Genomic DNA, 17,946 nt, shown 5'->3' on the forward strand with positions numbered 1-17,946 from the left:
CCAACAGATTGCACTGAAACTTTTTTTTTTTTTTTTTTTCGGTCCAATCTCCCGTCCTGAGCGTGCCTGAGGCGACTGTGGAGAGAAACGACTCCCTTTTAACAGGAAGAAACCTCTGGCAGAACCGGCCTCGACCAGCTGGGGTTTGAGAAGACAGAAAGGGGGGGATGGGGGGGGGGGGCACTGTAACACCATTCAAAGGATATCTGTTAGAACAGGGAAACACGAGTAATGACCACAATAATGTCACATATACATAAAGAGAGTAAAGTGAGGAAAGGTCCTCCCCTTGAGCTGTAAACAGATCCTAGATGAGGGACCAGACAAAGAACAGCTCACAAGAACCTCCATGATGATTAAAGAAAATGTACACCGTGTTCTCTTGCCCGGACGCGGGTCACCGGGGGCACACCCCCGGGAGCCAGGCCCAGGGGTGGGGCCCGCCGGCGAGCGCCTGGTGGCCGGGTTTGTGCCCGTGGGGTTCGGTCGGGCACCCGAAGAAACGACACGGGTCCCCCTTCCGACAGGCTCACCACCCGTGGGAGGGGCCATGGGGGTCGGGTGCAGTGTGAGCTGGGCGGCAGCCGAAGGCGGGGACCTTGGCGGTCTGATCCTCGGCTACTGAAGCTGGCTCTTGGGACGTGGAATGTCACCTCTCTGCTGGGGAAGGAGCCTGAGCTGGTGCGCGAGGCTGAGCGGTTCCGGCTAGATATAGTCGGACTCACCTCGACGCATGGCTTGGGCTCCGGAACCAGCCTCCTCGAGAGGGGTTGGACTCTCTTCCACTCTGGAGTTGCCCGCGGTGAGAGGCGTAGAGCAGGTGTGGGCATACTTATTGCCCCCCGGCTGTGCTCCTGTACATTGGGGTTTACCCCGGTAGACGACAGGGTAGCCTCCCTCCGCCTTAGGGTGGGGGGACGGGTCCTGACTGTTGTTTGTGCTTATGCACCGAACAGCAGTTCAGAGTACCCACCCTTTTTGGAGTCCCTGGAGGAGGCACTGGAGAGTGCTCCTCCGGGAGACTCCCTCGTCCTGCTGGGGGACTTAAATGCTCACGTGGGCAATGACAGTGAGACCTGGAGGGGCGTGATTGGGAGGAACGGCCCCCCCGATCTGAATCAGAGTGGTGTTTTGTTGTTGGGGGAGGAAGCCGGTCAGACCTGGCAGGCCCAAACGTATTATGAGGGTCTGTTGGGAACGGCTGGCGGAATCCCCTGTAAGGAGGAGTTTCAACTCCCACCTCCGGCAGAGCTTCAACCATGTCCCGGGGGAGGCGGGGGACATTGAGCCCGAATGGGCCATGTTCCGTGCCTCCATTGTTGAGGCGGCCGACCGAAGCTGTGGCCGTAAGGTGGTCGGTGCCTGTCGTGGCGGCAATCCCCGAACCCGCTGGTGGACCCCAGTGGTGAGGGAAGCCGTCAAGCTGAAGAAGGAGTCCTATCGGGCCTTTTTGGCCAGTGGGACTCTGGAAGCAGCTGATGGGTACCGACAGGCCAAGCGGAACGCAGCCTCGGCGGTTGCTGAGGCAAAAACTCGGGCTTGGGAGGAGTTCGGGGAGGCCATGGAGAATGATTTCCGAACAGCCTCAAGGAGTTTCTGGTCCACCATCCGCCGGCCCGGGGGGGGGGGTTAGCGGTGCACCGTCAACACCGTGTAAGGTGAGGGCGGGGCTCTGATGACCTCAACTACGGACGTCGTGAGTCGGTGGGGGGAATACTTCAAGGGCCTCCTCAATCCTACCGACAAGCCTTCCGATGAGGAAGCAGAGTTGGGGAGCTCGGACGCGGGGCCTCCCATTTCTGGGGCTGAGATTGCCGAGGTGGGTAAACTCTTCGGTGGCAAGGCCCCGGGGGTGGATGAGGTCCGTCCTGAGTTCCTCAAGGCTCTGGATGTTGTAGGGCTGTCTTGGTTGACACGCCTCTGCAGCATCGCGTGGACATCGGGGGCAGTACCTCTGGACTGGCCGATCGGGGTGGTGGTCCCCCTCTTTAAAAAGGGGGACCGGAGGGTGTGTTCCAACTATAGGGGGATCACACTCCTCAGCCTCCCTGGTAAGGTCTATTCGGGGGTACTGGAGAGGAGGATCCGCCGGATAGTTGAATCTCGGATTCAGGAGGTGCAGTGTGGTTTTCGTCCTGGCCGTGGAACAGTGGACCAGCTCTATACCCTCGGCAGGATCCTGGAGGGTGCATGGGAGTTCGCCCAACCGGTCTACATGTGTTTTGTGGACTTGGAGAAGGCGTTCGACCGTGTCCCTCGGGGACTCTTGTGGGGGGTGCTCCGGGAGTATGGAGTGCCGGACTCCTTGATATGGGCTGTTCGGTCTCTGTATGACTGGTGTCAGAGTTTGGTCCGCATTGCTGGCAATAAGTCGGACATGTTTCCTGTGAGGGTTGGACTCTGTCAGGGCCAGGGCTTGAAAACGAAATTATTTTTCAATTGTTCCATTCCGAACGGTTCAGGCATGTTTAACGTTTTCGTTCTTGCGTTCCGCCACCAACATATCGTTCCTGAACCGGTTCGGAACGTAAAATATCGTTCGTTCTTATCGTTCCGGCAGTGTTTGGCGGGCCTATTAAGTCTACATGTGTGGACTTTACCTTAGAATAGACGTACTCATTAGTATTTGCCCTTGATTTACACCTTAGCTCTATGCCCAAAAATAATAAATCACCGGCAGCATCCAAAAACATTCAGATGGGCTAAACCTGCGTCGACGTCACTTCCTTGATCTGGGAGCTTCAATGTAAGATGAGGGTTGATCTACTACTGTAGACAACAAAGTAAATGCTATATTCTACATGAATTTTTATGAATTTTTATGTTGTAGAGTTGTGGATTTATTTTATCAATGGCGAAATTGAGCAGTCTTGCTTTGTTGTCTACAGTAGTAGATCAACCCTCATCTTACTTTGAAGCTCCCTGATCAAGGAAGACGCAGCTTTAGCAGCAGAGAAGCTATTAGGCTTGTGTTGATAATAATAAACTCCTGGACTATGTACAAACTTCCAAATGCATCGTTTTGTGAGTACAGACCATATTTGTACTACTGTAGAAGTTTGGTGTCATGGCATGTGATTTTAGTGTGGTAATTTTGGAGATACTCCCAGGGTCCGTTAGCGCTTGTACTAAGCTTTTCGGGATAACTCGGTAACTCGGCTGATGTTCGGCCAAGATCGGAAAAACTGCGGGTGGGCTACTTGGCTGGATGTCACGGTTCAAATGACCCTAGGGTGAATCTACTCCGAACCATCACTTTAACTAGTGGATAACTAGACTAAGTAGTGGATAAAGGAAGTGCTTCGTGACAGCTACCTGAATTGAGCCTAGCGGGCATCGAAGTGAACGCACAACCTGAAGTAGTCTTTTTTTTTTTCCCCTGACAAAGGCTACGCTTTTGTGAAATTTTATAAAATATATAGAGAACGAAAAAAAACGTTATTAACCGGTTTTGTGGATTTCAGAATAACGTTTCTGTTCCGGAACAGTTGAAGAATTTCTTTTTCGTTTCCGTTTCCATTCCTCGTAAAATTCTGTTCGTTTTCGGTTTTCGTATTCGTTCCTTGAACCGGTTCGGAGCCCTGGTCAGGGCTGCCCTTTGTCACCGATTTTGTTCATAATTTTTATGGACAGAATTTCTAGGCGCAGCCAGGGCGTTGAGGGGGTCCGTTTTGGCGACCTCAGAATCGGGTCTCTGCTTTTTGCGGACGATGCGGTTCTGTTGGCGTCGTCGGGCCGTGACCTTCAGCTCTCACTGGAGCGGTTCGCAGCCGAGTGTGAAGCGGCTGGGATGAGAATCAGCGCCTCCAAATCTGAGACCATGGTCCTCAGCCGGAAAAGGGTGGAATGCCCTCTCCGGGTCGGGAATGAGATCTTTCCCCAAGTGGAGGAGTTCAAGTATCTCGGGGTCTTGTTCACGAGTGAGGGACGAATGGAGCAGGAGATTGATAGGCGGATCGGTGCGGCATCTGCAGTGATGCGGGCTCTGCACCGGCCCGTCGTGGTGAAGAAGGAGCTGAGCCAGAAGGCGAAGCTCTCGATTTACCGGTCAATCTATGTTCCTACCCTCATTTATGGTCACGAGCTGTGGGTAGTGACCGAAAGAACGAGATCGCGAATACAAGCGGCCGAAATGAGTTTCCTCCGCACGGTGTCTGGGCTCTCCCTTAGAGATAGGGTGAGAAGCTCGGTCATCCGGGAGGGGCTCGGAGTAGAACCGCTGCTCCTCCGCATCGAGAGGAGTCAGATGAGGTGGCTCGGGCATCTGGTTAGGATGCCTCCTGGACGCCTGCCAGGTGAGGTGTTCCGGGCCCGTCCCACTGGGAGGAAGCCCCGGGGAAGACCCAGGACAAGTTGGAGAGACTATGTTTCTCGGCTGGCCTGGGAACGGCTCGGGGTCCCCCCAGAAGAGCTGGAGGAAGTGGCCGGGGACAGGAACGTCTGGGTTTCTCTGCTCAAGCTGCTGCCCCCGCGACCCAATCCCCGGACAAGCGGCAGATAATGGATGGATGGATGGATGGATGGATAGTGTTAAAAATGTTTGTGTCTCCTGGTGCACATTGATCGTTTAAGGCAGTGATTCCCAACAAGGGGTTAGGGGTACGTATACCACCAGAGGTACGCAAGCACACTGCAGGGGGTATGTGGAAAAATGAACAAATGTGTGCAGCATAGTCACATAGAGCATGAATGAAGGGGTACTCATGGTATGACAAAAAGGCTTAAGGGGTACGCACGTCAAAAGCAGTTGGGAAACAGTGGTTTAAGGTACCAAAAAAAAACACGCTGTCACAGCACACTTCATTTTTTCCCCTTCAATACCTGGTGGTGTCCTGGTCTTGGTTAAAAATGCCCGGCCTGAAAAATTTCCCCAGTCCAGCCCTGTGGGTACCCTAAGCACAAATACATTGTGGTGCCCCCCCCCCCCCCCCCCCCCCCCTCCAAAATAACTTTGCATTAACAAGAGCACTAAACATTAAACTAAATACAATATAATTCTGATATTTGCATTGACTGTAGAAAAACTGAACATTGTAAACACAGTACGAAGTATTAAAGTGATGATGCAAGTAATAATGCACGAATTTCTTCAGTAAATAACCACAAATAACAGTACGAATACAAATACAAATAAAAATACTGCGCACACTTTCAACCCGATCAGCATCTAAAATGTGTGCTGGCCAAAGAGCAGGATCAGTTGGAGGAGGCACATAAGTCTCTACAATGTCACTTGCTGATGGCCTCTCAGTGACATGACTCACTCTGCCAGAAGTGGTGGTTGTGGGCTGTGTTGTATCTGTACCTAAACTCGAAGTTGATGGTTGTTGGTCAGGGCTGGGTGCTGTTGCAGAGTCTGCAGAGATTGGTGGTTGATGATGTGTGCTTGACCTGCTGGTGGATAGTTGATCATCTAAATCTTCCTCCTGTTCTTGAGGAGCTCCTTGCACATATCTAAGCATTGACCCTGCATTCAGAAATACAAGAAAAAATGCTCAAGGATTGTTCACTGAAATACAGTTTTGCAACTTGATTAAAAAATAATTACATATTAATTGCAGGTCTATGTAAGCCTATGTGTAAATCACTGGTGCATGACAACATTTACAACTATTTTACCTTTAAAGACAATGACTGATGGCTCACAATATTAACCCTCTAGACCCCAACAGAATTTTGCAACAATGCTCCAGATTCCTGAGAATTCCGAAAGAAATGGGCAATTTGAGAAACATTTCAAATAACCAAGAATAACTTGAAAACTAATGACAAGTGTTCATTGTAAGTTTCTTTCTATTTAAAGATTGGAAATGGCTCTTTCAAATGATATGTGATCCATTAGGAATTATTCATTCATGTATTTCATAGACGACCATTGAACTGTATCAAAAAGGATATTTTGAGACTGAACAAATATTCACTCCTCTTTTTAACTTGAAATGGATAGTTATAGTACTGTAGGCATATTTAAGTATTATTTTGCATAACATATCAACATCTCAGGTGATTCTGAACGACCTCAGTAATAATAAAATGAGAGTAAAGTGAATGTAATGAAATTTGTTTTTATTGAAATTCAGTGTAATTTCCCCCCTCACCCCCTGCCCCACACACACGCACACACACATTTACACACATGCCTACATGTAATGTAAAGCGACCTTGGGTATCTTGAAAAGCGCTATATAAAACTAAGTTATTATTGTTATTATTATTATAGACGCTAGGCTATAATGCAGATAAATAGGGGCAGCTATTTGGTAATCTTCCTCAGAGAAAAAAAGTTTGGGCCCACTTCAGAACTTCACCACAGTACCATGACAAGACTACCACAAACAATTTTCCACAAAATGTATTAAGGATTTCAAATACGTTTGCACAATTACATTTATAAGATCGAGTTGATCATAGTCTAACTCTGGCAACCTAAATGCTGGGGCTATCACTTGGTGGACGAATGATGGTGACAGGTCCGGTTTGACATTCTCGCATTATAATCAGGCACGACATCACTTGAAATGTTTGTTGATAGGCGCCTTACATAAACCGGGAAATATGTGTAGGCTACTTATACCAGGCAGGTAGTTAGATTACCAATAGCAAACAAGGAGTTAGACTTTAAAAAAAAAAATCTACAGTTTCGTTAGACATTTCCTCTCCGGAGTTCAGTGTTTCGAGTTGCTCTTGCTAGCACTGTCACTGGATTACATCGCTACAATAAGGAAGGACTTGGATTTGGAAATTACTACTACTACTATTACTACTATTTTGGGATCTTCAATGGTAACCAACAGATAAGGTAATGATCATCATCATCTTTGCTTTATTATCTCTTAGTTTAGGTGTAGTCTGGTGTAGGTGTAGTCTGTAGTATGATCTGTTGAAGGACACTGACTGGCAAGCTCGCAAATAACTAACGATAAATCAGCTGGAGTTAGCATGGCTAATCAAAACGGCTGTAGGTGACAAGGTTGGCCGCTACGTCTCAAATTTAGGTTGTATATCTATCTAAATCACATTTACAACTTACGTTAGTGTCACTGAAATCCGAGTCGGACAATTGCGAACCGGTGCAAATTGCCAGGTAAACATCCGCGGTCTTTTTGGAGCTGTCATTTTCTTGATCTTGATTTTCTTGAATTGAGTGGCTGAGGTAATCGAGTGATAATGAACGAAGCTGGTAGCTACAAAGTAATACTTGGCACTCTCCGAACCAATATCAAACATAACTACAGTAGATAGCACAATTAGCCGGCTAGTGAAGCTGCGATGCAGAACCTCCGCTCTCATATCAGTCTCAACTGCGGCCAAGAGAAATCCATGACAATATCTCGAAATAATTGAATACATAAATATATATTTTAATACAACAATCTGTTCATTAAGCTGTTGTGAACTAGTGAAGTGTGTAGTTACAGTTCAGCAACATCATTTTCCCGTAGTAAGACGTGTGTTTTCATGCCAGCCGGCGGCGGCCGTTGTGGGGTAGAACAGCACGGCCGGCCGCGGCCGCTACGGGGTATAAAGAGTTAAAAAAATCTACATAATTTGAAAACTATGAATGTGAAGGGAGGGGGATCTACATAACTAAGATTTCTTTCTTTCAAATTGTAGTTTCACCTGCAAATGTCGCCCTTGGCCTATGAACCTCTCGAAAATGTCGGAATCTAACAACTACTAAAGTTGATGAACGCCCGTCTAATTTGGCTTAGCACATCTCGTTCAGTTGCAAGCTTTCTCAGAGTTTATGTTACCAGGAGCCGTTTTCCATTCATCAACTCATTACTTGAAAGTATCATCTGTAGCATTACTTTTTCCACTACAGTAACCTACACAAGCATACTCGTTGGTGGTTCACAGTACACATGCATAACGTAGGCTACATAACAGACGCTAAATAAACGTCCTGAAATGCAGTAGGTCTATATAAGTAAACTTGGCTAATACTTGGCTGACGACTTCTGATGGCTAAATGAACGGCAAGCACCGATTGCTAACTGAAAAACAGCAGAGTGACCAGAAAGAATTGCATTCAATAATCAATATCTTGAAATAACTAGCTAACCAGCATCAATTAATTATTTGCAATAGAACACTTAGAACACGGAGCTAACGTTAGTTTGTTGACGTTAAAACTACCTATCATGAGCATAGACATTCATACAAAGACTAAATGTTACAGAATTAGCCATTTTTATTTAAAACATTGTCTTACCTGCCATCGACGCCCGTACATCATCTCGCTGTCTCTTCTTTTTTTTGTCTTATCTGCCCCCGACTCTTGATGCCTTTTCGAGGCCATGTCCAAACACAGGTGTCTGCCAAACTTGAGAATGATTCTAATCGAACATACCACTGGGATGTGGGGGAGGGGGGCACTAAGGGGGGAGAGAGAGAGGGCCGCACAGGAGACGCATCTTTTTCTCGAGCAAATGTTACTTTTGTATTGCTTATTTATTAACACGTTTTACACGTTTATTTTAAATACATCGTGTTATTATGATTATTAGTATGATGACTATTTTTAGGTGCCCCCCCCCAGGCACTTGGTGCCCTACGCGCAGTGCGTCTTCTGCGTGTGTGGAGCACCGGCGCTGCTGGCACCGTGGCTCCTGAGAGAATTGCAGCAGCTTCTTGAATTGAATTGGCATGAAAGTATAATACAGTGTTGTCAGCATATGGTTGCATCTTTATATTTCTACAGACATTTGGTAAGTTATGGACATTTAGGCTGAATAAAACAGGACCCAATATTGAGCCCTGTTGTACTCCAGCAGAAGAAGTGAGGTATGAAGATGGCGAATCACTAATTTGAACCGCCTGTTTCCTGTGCGACAGGTATGATTTCATCCAGCGGGCACTATTTTGAAAAGTTGAAATGAGTAGATTTTGCACTCTGATGTATGTGACCATGTTGTATAACAGTAGGAAATACGAGGAAGTATCACTTTCGCTGACTCCATAGTCAGGAAGGGTCTCATGTGTTTGAAATTTGATAAGTTAAATTTAATTGTATTTGTGACTTTTTTAACATGTTGCTTAAAATGAAGTGTTACGAATAACATACATTAATATGTCTTCCCTCGGCCGACTCTCTCTCTCGCTCCTCCCTCATCCTCATATCCCCCAACTCTTTCTCTCCTCTCCAACCACCATTTCTCATCCTCTCTTCTTTTCCTCTCCACTTCTATTTCTCTCTCCTGCATCTCTCTTCTTTCTGCCATCTCCTCAGCTGGAGCCTCCCTTTCGTCCAGCTCCCGGAGGAAAGTGACCCAACCGTCATGTTTCCTCCGGGAGCCAGCTGACGTTGATGCTTGGGGGGGAGGGAGGAGAGGCCACTGCAGTTCAACAGTTCTCACTCATTCAAAAACTTAATTTGCATCATTCATTAACTCACTCATTCAAAAACTTAATTAATCTGCAGTCAGGGCTTGCTTCTTTTGTTCATTGTGTAGCATCTGTGCATCTAGCTCGGCCTTGTGATGCATTCGCTGGAGTTCCAGTTCAAACTCCTCTTTGTTGCGTTGAAGCAGCATTTCAAAGTTTTCCCGTTCCCTCTTTTGCAGAGCTTGTAGCGTCTCTAGCTCTCCTGACACAGAATTTTCATCATTTGGGTCGGCTTGAGGTTCATTGACTAAATCATTTTGGTTTGTGACGTCTAACGCTAGGCGTCCATTGTTCCGTCAACGCAAGCCGTATCCAACGCATTCAGTTCATTTTCAATTAAATCCGGCCGATCGTTGTCGCCGTGCTCGCAAAGCATGCTGGGATTCCGGCACGGCGAGCGGGGGACCGGCGGCACGTCAAAAAGTTGGGCTCGCTCGAAGTTGATGCAAATTTGCCATGGCAGACGGAGTGCGTTACCCAATGACAGTAGACCATGTAGTTTTTTTTCCCTTTGTTTATTCACCCCTGAACGTTTCGGATATTGCTCATGTCATTGCTATTGCGGGCAAAATGAACAGCAGCAGTGGCCAGAATGTCTGTGCTAAAACGATTGTAGGCGAATAAACACACCTAAAACATCAGGCAATTGTGTGAGCATCTCCACTTTTGCAGTAAAGTAATGACCATCAAGGAATAGAGGTTCAATCCAGTGCATCAAATTCTTTCATGGGCAGAGGTGGAGTAGTGGATTAAACCTTATCAATAATTGTGATAGGCATTCATTTCAACAAAAGAACCAAATCACACCCATGGCCATGTTTTCACAAGATGTCTTGTTCATGTTTCATTTTTAAATCAGAGAAAAGGTGCAGGGACAGGTGATGCAGCGAGAAGGAGATCTCCTGTGTCGCAGCAGCAGCACAATAGCAGCTCTCCTCGCTCGCAGATCCACATCCATGGTGCAATATGAAATAATGTTCCATTGCTGAAGATTTATACACATTAATTTCCTTCCAAAACTCAAATTTTTAGAGGGAGAAACTTCGGTTGGTTAAAATCACAAGTTATTTACTTTCCCCCGGAGCCATTCTACCGTATGTTCTATCTACAACTTCGTATACACGCCCACTGTAGTAGCAACACGGCGACACTAGGCATCCAATCCGGCGAGTTAAGTTGACGTGACGGAACAATGGACACCTACCGTAACTCTTCATAAACATCTGGATGATCGTCAACTCCATTTTTCACTTCATGCAGCCAGGCTAGAGCCTCGTGACGCACATCATGAACGCTCATCAAGATAAGCTTCTCATAGGCATCAAACTCTTCTTTGTCAATGTCATCAGTGAGTCTATCATGATAACATCTGTGTGCTTCTTGAAGTTGTGTGAGGGCTAGGTAGAGGCTTTCCAATGCTGTTTTCAACTCTTCAGGTTTGTTTTCACTGATTTTTACTTTCACAGCCATTATCATCTTGGTTACAGCTGCTTTAGCTTGTCCTCGCCTCCTTTTCAGTGTTGTAAGGTCCTTTTCTCCTGCAGAATCTTTGGCTTCAGACATGGTTGCCACTCGTGTTTAACTTTATGTTACGAATAACATAAGATAGTCTTTGTTGTTGATGTTTATTGCCTTGTGAATTACACGGTTAAACAGATGGGGAGATAAACTGTAAACAAATAAATGTACAATTTTTAGCATTTTTTAGCATACATTTTAAAGCTTCACAGTAAAACATATGAACATATCACAGCCAAAGTTGAGCTGGCTTTAACTCACAATTTTACAACATTATAAGCCACATATAATTTCCCTTTGAACACATCATCCTCAATCTGTTTGGTGAACTAAACAAGTGCTAGCATTTCGCTAACTAGCGGCTAACGTACAAAACCCTTAGAAACAGCTAGTATATTTCAATAGCTTAATGCTAATCTGCCAAACAGCCCATGCAGAAAAAACACATTTCCCGATTGTTTACAACGTTCAAAATGAACTTGCCGCATTGGCCAATGTATCAGAATGTAAGTCAAAGTATTGAGTTTCATGTCGTTGGTATGCTTCTTTTAATGACGGCAAAGAAGTTCCCGTTTAATCCCGTTTTTATTTTCTTAACTTCCGGTTTTCATCAAGACCCAAATCGATGCGATCTAAACAAAATATACAACCTCCCGGGAGGAGTGAAAGGAGTGAACACAACATTAAGATTAGTATCAAAGATTACCCCGAGGGTACTTAAAGTGTTCAACCACATCAAGTGTCTCTGTATCCACCATGACTGATGGTTGCTGTCCCTCTGTTGGCTGCCGGGAGTAAAACATACAGACTGTTTATTTTTTTTATTCAAATGTAAACAACAGTTTTAGAGCCAATGGGACACTGGCACCGTGGCTCCTGAGAGAATTGCAGCAGCTTCTTGAATTGAATTGGCATGACAGTATAATACAGTGTCGTCAGCATATGGTTGCATCTTTATATTTCTACAGACATTTGGTAAGTTATTAACATTTAGGCTGAATAAAACAGGACCCACTATTGAGCCCTGTGGTACTCCAGCAGAAGAAGTGAGATATGAAGATGACGAATCACCAATTTGAACTGCCTGTTTCCTGTGCGACAGGTATGATTTCATCCAGCAGAGGGCACTATTTGAAAAGTTGAAATGAGTAGATTTAGCAATAAGCACATCATGATTAATGGTGTCAAAAGCACGCTTTAAATCAAGAAATACAGCAGCTACTAAGCCACCCTGATCCAACAAGCTCTTTAAGTTTTCTAGGAAATAACAGGTAGCTGCTGAATGAAATTTCCTAAATCCAAACTGCATTGGATGAAGTGGCATGGCCATTATTTCAGTGTTCAGTCAGTTCTGTGGTAACCCATTTCTCCGCTACTTTGGAAATTCTAGAATACATATGGGTCGATAGATTTTGTCAGCCTTAAAGACGGGGGTGACCCGAGCAATCTTCCATGTCGATGGTACCGTTCCTTTTTTTATGGATCGATTTAAAAGATGTGCAACTGGGTCAGCAAGAGCCTGTTTATTGGTCTTTAAAGGGTCACTAGTAAGACCAAATGAATCTCTGGCCTTTTTAGAGATGAAATATGTGAGCATTTAAAGGGCTTTGCAAGTTCGTCAACTGAGCCAATGAAAAATCTATTGATAACTCACAGTAATCTCCAGATTGTCAGTTAGCTCATCATTTACCTGGAGCTGTAGATCACTAACATGGGGAGATAACTCATTTAGATTGTTCCATATTAGCTTTTAATTACCATTTGCCCCATTTATGGCCTCAATATAGAATCTGCTTTCACCTTATGGGTCATCCTTAAGACTTTATCTCTATTTTTCATTCATTTTATAATTTCATTGTTCAACCAGGATAGATTATTTCTATGTTGCTTGGATTTACCTTTTTTTTTTCTTTTTTTTTTTTGTGAATTGTTATAATATCATTGACTTTCTTAATAAAGTTATCTGAGCTAGCCTCAATGTCGTTATTTTCCAGAATTTTAGACCTTCGAGATTTTGGATTTCCTCATTCAGGAATTGTTGCTGGCTTTTGGGTATGAAGTAGAACTGGTGACCTCTGGTGGATGCCATTAAATTCTTCCTCTTAATTTTCCATGAGCACAAGATAAAATTGTGATCTGACAGGCCTGATAATAGATTAATAGTCTCAGAGATTCTTTCAGGATTATTAGTAAATATTAGATCAATTGTTGTATTTGACGTATTAGTTATTCTTGTCGGTACTTTTATAATTTGTGTCAAATTGTACTCATCCATCAGCTGTTTAATTTTTTTCCTGACTTGATGTCCCAGTTGATATTAAAATCAGCGAGTAGGATGATTTCCTTTTTTGAGTTGCAGTGATTTAAGATTGTCTGAAGACGATCATAAAACACAAAACACATAGCTCAAGTTCCTTTTCAGAGTTTCATCATGACAAAAAAGAATTAGTAAAAGAGCAAAAAGCAAGAGTTTACAGCTTAAAAAGCTGAACGTGTGCAAAACACATCGGCGCACAGTGCTGATAGCTGAGGGCACTTATAAACGCACCCTCAGCGTTCACGTTTGATCTAAGATATGGAGACCTGTGTGGCTCGGTCTGTCCAGGTCCAGTTAGAATATGTTGGTTAGCGTAGGTTAGCTTAGAGAAATCTTTTGTGTGAACTTCAAAAGGATCTAAGTCTTCTTCCTCTCTGTCATTGCAGAAACATGGAGCCCAAGAGGGATCCGGATGGCACTGCTGTAAGGACTGTGGGAAAGTTATCAAACGATCTCGTCTGAGGTATCATCAGAGGCTTCATACAGGAGAGAAGCCATACAGCTGTGACCAGTGTGGGGCAGCTTTCACTGGATTATCTGATCTAAAGAAACACCAACGTATTCACACAGGAGAGAAGCCATACAGCTGTGGTCAGTGTGGGGCAGCTTTCACTCAATTATCTAATCTAAAGACACACCAACGTATTCACACAGGAGAGAAACCTTTCAGCTGTGGTCAGTGTGGGGCAGCTTTCACGCAATTATCTAATCTAAAGACACACCAACGTAATCACACAGGAGAGAAGCCATTCATCTGTGGTCAGTGTGGGGCAGCTTTCACTGAATTAGGTAGTCTAAAGACGCACCAACGTATTCACACAGGAGAGAAGCCTTACAGCTGTGGTCAGTGTGAGGCAGCTTTCACTCAATTATCTCATCTAAAGACACACCAACGTAGTCACACAGGAGAGAAACCTTACAGCTGTGGTCAGTGTGAGGCAGCTTTCACTCAAATATCTCATCTAAAGACACACCAACGTATTCACACAGGAGAGAAACCTTTCATCTGTGGTCAGTGTGGGGCAGCTTTCCCTGAATTAGGTAGTCTAAAGACACACCAACGTATTCACTCAGGAGAGAAGCCTTACAGCTGTGGTCAGTGTGAGGCAGCTTTCACTGTATTATCTAATCTAAAGAGACACCAACGTAGTCACTCAGGAGAGAAACGTTTCATCTGTGGTCAGTGTGGGGCAGCTTTCACTCGAATAGATAGTCTAAAGAAACACCAACGTAGTCACACTGCAGAGAAATGATTGGCTTAAATCAACAATTTTTATGGCAGATAAGCAAACATTCACCTGGGAGCAGCAACAGGAACTACCAATCAGAAGCCTTGCCTTTGTTCAGATTAAAAATCTTCTTTGTGGATTACCACCTTCTCTTGTCAGGACTTTAGTTCTGAATGTTCTGTGGGGAGCACATGTTTGAAGAACGATTGAAAGTCCTTTATAATTTGTTGGGATTGTTTTAACTGGGGACGGATCTCCCGACGCTCAAGACCAACATGGCATCAATTGTGATTTGATGGACAGAACAAAATGCAGTCTGTTTGAAAGTAGAAACATGTTTATTCTGTTATACTGAAAATATTTGTTTGGTTTAAAGTTAAGATCCACAAAGTAGCTTTGCACCAGCTGTGGGTATTTATGTAAACATCTGAAGAAGCAATATATCATTTCAGTTTGATGTGAAGTCGAGATTTACACTCGTCTGTATTTCATTGTTCTGCATTTCATTAAAGGTCAGATGTTAACTTTTCTCATGCTTTTCATGTTCTTGCTACACAGATATTTTTGAAGAAAATGTGTGTTTGGTTACGAGGGAAAGTTGACTCTTATCATCTTCCCCAAAGACCCAGAAATCTTTAACGCAGTCTGAAAAAGGTTTGGAGTTGTTCCCTGTACTTCCCATACAGCTGTATGATGCTCATGACTGAAGCTGAAAGTTAAGGCTGTTCCAACACTAAAAGGGCACGAGGCTCAACTTCACGCTGTGAAACTCTTTCAAATGTCTGTTGTGTTGGAATCAGATGTGTGAACGGATTTTAGTCCAAACGTCATGGCTGCACTGAGGGAAAAGGCAGCTAAGCAGGCTAACGGTACTTTGAATTGAACCGTTAAACACGAGAAAACTGAACTAATCTGTTTGTTGCTTCTACAACTGCTCAGTTACTCACACAATCAGGTACTGAGCAGATTTACCAAACAGACATTCTGCTGTAATCTCAGATGCTCTGTCACGCTGCTCACGTTGTTTTAGTCCACAACTCTTCTTCTTCTTCTTCTGCCACTACGGCTACACAACTTACCCAGAACACCCGGTGGCAGTGTGCACTCGACACCCTTATACTTTATTGGATTGTATCTACAAACTCAAACGCTGATCATTTAAACCTGCTTCAGGCTGTTTTTGTTCCCTTTAGTTTTAAGCTGACTGTGTTTGGTGTACCCTGAGTATTTCAGTGGAAAATGTTCAGCATAGACTTGGAGTTGTATTGTGTTCTTGTGGTAACTACGTCCCCACAGCTATTACGTCCTTAAGAGTTTCTTAGAAAGCGCTTTCTGCAGCTCACAGTGGGAGAATCTCACTGACAAATTCCACTTTGGCCTAAAGATGTGATCAGTGGTGACTTTTGTGTGTTAGCGACTGGCGCTACGGTCCTGGCTGAACAGGAAGTAGCCACCAGAAATGCAAGACAGTCCCTGTTGCGACTGAATGTTACGCAGGACTGTCAGAAAGAGACTGCAGACAGAGCGGTAACAGGAAAGGAGGAGGATCACAGAGCTGGTTAACAACAGATGCTGTAATCCTGGACATGTCACTGAGAAGCAGCGTCTCTGCACCCCAGATGTTGAACTGCTGGCTGTGAGCTTCTGTCCATGTTGTCTGCTGACAGAGTTCACCTGAGTTACCTGCTGACGCTGTGTGTGACATCATCAGCTGAGCTGTTGCTAAGCTACAGAAACAACAGCCCGACCCACTGATGGAGACCTCTGAAGGTTTCTACCACACCTTCCTCTCTGCTACACTTCAGCTGATTACATTTTATTTAGTTCTCTGTAACAGCAGCTGATTTTTAATAATAACTAATCCTGCAGGGATATAATTTACCTTCAGGGATTAATGAGTATTGTTGAGTTGAATTCAACTGAGCTCATTTACAAAACTGATTTTGTTTGATTCATTTAAATGTTGATTAAAACTTTAGCATAAAATCACATTCACCTTGTTAATGATAAAGTTTCCTGTCTCATGGCCTCCCCGTCCCAACGAGATGCTCTAAGGTGTGGTTGAGGTGCAGCTTTGAGCTTTCTTTCTGAGGCAGAAACTGAACTGTTTTACCTTCTGTCAGTGTGAGGTCCCAGCCTGAAGCCCTGAGGCGCCCCTGAGTGTGAGAGTCTTTCCCCTCTCCATCCTGGACACATGCCTAAAGTCTCTGAAGGATAGGTGGAGGCTCTAAGTTATGGGGAAATGTCTTCATTTGTAACATTCAGTCACAAAACAAAAGAAACTCCTTAAGGCTAAAATAACTTTAATGATTACAAATCAGTGGAGGTCTGCTCGGGGCCCAAATGCTAATTACTCCTTTCAACAGCAGCATTCCTCATCAACTGTGACAAACGGGCATTTGTAAAGTCATTAATAAAAATGTAGGAGGATCTCCGGGTGAGAAGGAGCAGGAACAACGAGCGCACAAAGACAAAAGGTGATGGAACAGAGCTGATGACCTCCAGGTGAACTCTGAGAGATGGCAGAGAAGATTAGCGTAGAACAGTTAGCATAGAACAGCGCAGCATAGCATAGCATAAAAAAGTAGCACAGCATAGCATAGAAGGGCAGATAGCATAGCATTGAAGAGGAGCGTAAGGGCCAAGTGGAAGGGAAAGGTATATAGAAAAATACCTCAGTGTAAGAACTTGTGAAAAAAGGTGAACATTTATGACACCCTGTGAACAATGGAACCCTATTATCCCAATAGTGTAGTTTCCAGTGAACTAACTAAGTTAATCCACCAGTGTACAAAGTAATAATAACCCTGTAAAAGTGAATTACCTGTACTCAAAATACGCTGACCTCAGGGTTAGAGCTCTGGTCTTGTGACTTTAGGCTCAGGGTAAGCTCAGGTCTTCCAGCTGCTGGTTGGAAGCTGACATCGATATCATCCTCATCATGTTGGTCTCACTCAGGAGTGCTGCTTTTTAGCCACACTGAACTAATTTCTCAGTAATGTTCTCCAAAAGTGAAGGCAAAAGGAGAAGAAGAAGAACTTTTATTTATATAGCACCTTTCATAGATAAAAATCACAAAGTGCTTTACACAGTAAAACAAAATTACAAAGAGAAAACAAGTTCATATATAGATACAAAAAGTGACATCGGGCCAATCAACTAAAAGGCAGTCTAAAGAAGAATGTCTTCAGCTGCTTCTAAAAAGAATCCAGAGACTCCGCCTCACGAAGGGACACAGGCAGCTTGTTCCATAATTTAGGAGCAAAAGCCTGGAAAGACAAGTCTCCTCTGGTTTTAAAGGAAGTCCTTGGGACCATGAGGAGGTTCTGGCCTGAAGACCGAAGGTAGCGACCGGAGCTGTAGGGACACAGCAGATCAGAGACATAACTGAGGGTCTGCCCATGCAGGGCTCTAAAAGTCAACACTAACATTTTAAAATCTGTACGATATTTGATCGGGAGACAGTGCAAGGAAGATAAAATTGGCGTAATATGA

The 17,946-nt window shown here is 44.5% G+C and overlaps 1 protein-coding gene across 2 annotated transcripts in view; it reads left to right on the top strand.

The window, feature by feature from the left end:
* Positions 1-14,980, top strand: part of LOC142384600 (uncharacterized) — a 32,693-nt gene extending 17,713 nt beyond the window's left edge. For both annotated transcript variants that reach the window (XM_075470891.1, XM_075470892.1), the window contains exon 3: positions 13,609-14,980. In XM_075470891.1, coding sequence (XP_075327006.1) covers positions 13,609-14,475 — 867 coding nt within the window. In that variant the 3' untranslated portion in view covers positions 14,476-14,980. The remainder of the gene's footprint in view (positions 1-13,608) is intronic.
* The last annotated feature ends 2,966 nt before the right edge of the window (positions 14,981-17,946 follow it).

This window comes from Odontesthes bonariensis, chromosome 7 (assembly GCF_027942865.1).
Source record: "Odontesthes bonariensis isolate fOdoBon6 chromosome 7, fOdoBon6.hap1, whole genome shotgun sequence".
NCBI classification, from domain to species: domain Eukaryota; kingdom Metazoa; phylum Chordata; class Actinopteri; order Atheriniformes; family Atherinopsidae; genus Odontesthes; species Odontesthes bonariensis.